General features: G+C 48.4%; 1 protein-coding gene and 1 pseudogene across 1 annotated transcript in view; one reads left to right on the top strand and one right to left on the bottom strand.

The window, feature by feature from the left end:
- LYST (lysosomal trafficking regulator) overlaps nucleotides 1–3,597 on the top strand; it is a 134,470-nt gene that overhangs the window by 52,595 nt on the left and 78,278 nt on the right. Inside the window, exon 19 of the mRNA XM_023520819.1 lies at nucleotides 1,055–1,192. Coding sequence (XP_023376587.1) covers nucleotides 1,055–1,192 — 138 coding nt within the window. The remainder of the gene's footprint in view (nucleotides 1–1,054; nucleotides 1,193–3,597) is intronic.
- On the bottom strand, nucleotides 280–398 carry LOC111729771 (annotated as a pseudogene).

Genomic DNA, 3,597 nt, shown 5'->3' with positions numbered 1-3,597 from the left:
TTCGACATTCGTCTTTTTGTCATTGGCTTGTCTCACTTAGCATTATGTCCTCAGGGTTCATCTGTGTTGTAGCATATGACAGGATTTCTTTCTTTTTAAAGACTGAATAAAATTCCATTGTATGTGTGTATATAGCACATTTTCTTATCCATTCATCTGTCAGTGGGCATTCTGTTTGCTGCTACATCTTGGCTATTGTGAATAATGCTGCAGTGGACATGAGTGTACAAATGTCTCTTCAAGATTCTGTTTTCAATTCTTTTACATTTATTTTTTTTACACCTACAGCACCCAGTCTTCCTAGGTGGTCTCCCATCCAAGTACTAACCAGGCCCGACCCTGCTTAGCCTCCAAGATCAGACGGGATCGGGCACGTTCAGGGTGGCGTAACCATAGACTGTTTTCAATTCTTTTGATTCTAAATATCCAGAAATGGGATTGCTGAATCATGTAGTGATTCTAATTTGAATTTTTCAAGGACTCTCCGTACTATTTTTCGTAAGAGCTACACCATTTTACAATCTCACTAACAGATGTGCAAGGGTTCCAATTTCTCCACATCCTCACCAACAGTTGTTATTTTCTGTTTTTTGATAGTGGCCATTCTGTTGGATATGAGGTGACATCTTATCTCAAATAAATTTGACCAAACATGCTAGAGGAAAGATGTAATTAATTTTCTATTTTTTCTTTAGAGAATTATATTCCAAAATTTCTGTCGTGTGAAGAGGCAATCAAGTAATATGCAGCCACAAGACATGGGAGAAAAGTATTATAGAGTTGCGTCAGGCAGCTAACTACACTGTTGCTTTTTCTGGATTTTGTAGTACTCGTCAGTTTTTAAAACTTTGTAATTTGTTCTGATTTCTTTTCTCATTCTGAATAAATACTTTCAGAATAAAAAGACCGTACATATGTACTGACAAAAAGGCTGGTCTGGAAATAAATGTTAAGACTTGCTTTTCAGACGGATTTAACCTCTGACCCTGACTGCCACACTGCGTGTCCCCCCCGCCCCAGAAGCCTGCTAACTGGCGTGTGTCTCTTTCCCCAGCGGGGCGTGTGGGAGACGCTGCTGGCCGCCCTCGGCGCGCTCATCCGAGCCGAGCACCAGCAGCAGCTGCTCAACGTCCGGCAGCTGCTGGAGGCGCGCGTCGTTCATCACTTCCTGCTCACCTGTCAGGTTTTGCAGGTACGCTTCCTGTTGTCTTACTCCCTGAGCTGTTTTCTGCAGTTACTTCTGTTAAATAACTCAGTTCCATGGACCCAGATTTGCGTGGGACTCGCAGGGGAATTTTTCTCTTTGCCATCTTCCCTACCCTCCCGGATTCCTTCTAACGAAAACGTGTTCCCACATGCCTTAAATATCGAGTATGTACTGGCTGAAGATCGGTTATGTGTGCCGGAATTAGCATATTGAAAATATATCCAAAATAGTACATGAAAAAGTGCTACTAACTCCGCCAGTCGCATTGTAGTGTCTGTGCTGTGAACTGGCTTCCAGTTAAATTTGTTTCTGCACAGACGTCCGTTTATCAGCCCGTTTGGCGTATTGGACTGTGTTTCAAGTTCAGCGTCTGAGGCAGTTAGCAGAACTTTATCGAGTCAGATAAGTGCAGACGCTCCCTGGCATCAGTAGTATTTTCTTTACGTGGTTAATGCCTTTGCTGCAGTGGCGCTGCTCACTTCTCATTGAACTTGGGTTAAAGTCCAAAAGCTGTGACGATATCTGTAAGAAGACATGTGCGATCTGGCTGCCAGTCCAGCCTCCCCTCACGCCACTGCAGCCCCGAGCCGTCCTCTGTCCGCAGGAGGGAGCCTTTCCCGGCCTCAGGCCATGTGACTCCCGCTGACCCAGAGTTACCGGATGCTTCTTTCATCCCGGCCAGCCCTAGCCCTCCCCGCCCTTTCCACGTGGGTCACCCCTCACCCCCATTCTGTGCTAGCTCCCTCTGCACACGCTCGGCTTGTCAGTTTCATGTCGTTTGTGACACTGTGGTGGCAACCAGGAGCATTTCTTTCCCTCTGTAAACCTCCCGAGGGCAGGGATGACGCTTTTGTTGATCACACCGTAACCCCAGTACCTGGCACATGCAGGCACCCAATAAATAGTTGTCGAATGAATGAATCCTAAAAGAGCAAAACCGAAAGCTTTTTATTGCTCTCCTCGAAGGGCTCGCAGGCCCCGTGCTCACTGAACATTTTAGGTATCATTTGTGCGCCAGTTTTGTTCTAAATTTCTTTCTTTGCATATCCTTTTTGAAACCTGTTGGCCAATTTTCAGTGAGTTCATGTGACAGTGTGAAGTTCTTATTCAGTCTTTCCTTGTCAGAAAAGTAACATTGATAAGTTTGGAGATTTTAATATATGTTCTCACTTCCATATTACTTTTAAAATGCTAGAAAAATCCAGATACCAGTTCCTTTTTCTGAAAAGTATCTTTTTCACCCTTTTTCATTCAAAGAGTCTGGTTGTCGCATTAACAGTTATCTATTAAGAATAGCTTGATGTTAAGTATGGTGGGAAGCGTATAAAGAAATAAGCTTAGTTACCTTTGAGGCGTGTCAGTATTTAAGGCAGGTTGATAAATTGGCAGCGTATTGGGTGTGAAGTGGTTTTATAAGTTCACGGGCACAGTGTAAAGAACCTGAACTTCGGTGAGAAGAATGGGAGCGTGAAAGTGGGGGGCAGACATGGAGGAGACTGTAGAGGCAGAATTCATGGCGCTTGATCCTGCTTAAATAAGAGCTGCAGGAGAATCAAATCCATACTGCAAAGTTTTACGCTGGGAGGTCGGAAGAAAGGGAGCGGAGCCGCGGAGGGGCGCAGCGCGCCCGTCTCGCCGTCTGTGCCCCTGCGTCTGAGACTCCGGGGCACTGAGATGAGCGAGACTGAGACTGGGGACAGGGACTGGAAAGCGAGGTCGGGGACGGTGTGCTCGGGGGTCAGAGCGAAGCCGCGGGGACGGCGGGGCGCTGGCGGCTCACGCTGTGGCGAGAGGGTCACTCACCTCCAGAAACATCCGCCTTCGGGGCGGAGGGAGAGGGAGCTATAGAGGGAGACGTGGAAGGGACACCATGGAGGCGCAGGGAGCAGGAAACCCAGGGAAGTGGGAGCCGGGGGGCGGAGGGGCCGAGCCCACCCCGGAGGACGCGCTTCCAGGGACACGCGGACCCAGACGTCCTGGCTGGCGGGCAGGGGGGCAGTGGATGAGGAACAGCCCGTGGCGGGGACCGTAGGTGGCACGTGCAGGGTGAGAATAGGCGGTGATTGAAAGTCCAGCAGCAAAAGGAAAGAAACAGAATGTTAACAAAAGGATCCAAACAGGTCAAGTGCAGCGTTTTTTGTTTTTTAAAGAAATAAGATTCCAGCAGCTGTTCGTCAGGAGTCAGTGGAGGGGCCAGACCGACAATAGGCTGGGAGGGACTTGGGAATGAATGACTGGAGTGGCAACTAGGCGCGTTGGGACAGTGCAGGCGCACGGTTTCAGAACAAGGCAGATAGATGGTCACAGCGGAAAGCGCACTGAACCGGAGGTCGGGAGTTGTGTGTCTCGCGTTCGCATGGCCACTGGCGGTCGCGAGGTCTTGGCACAGG

Source organism: Pteropus vampyrus, unplaced genomic scaffold (genome assembly GCF_000151845.1).
Source record: "Pteropus vampyrus isolate Shadow unplaced genomic scaffold, Pvam_2.0 Scaffold279, whole genome shotgun sequence".
Classification (NCBI taxonomy): domain Eukaryota; kingdom Metazoa; phylum Chordata; class Mammalia; order Chiroptera; family Pteropodidae; genus Pteropus; species Pteropus vampyrus.
This window is presented reverse-complemented; position numbering and strand designations above follow the sequence as displayed.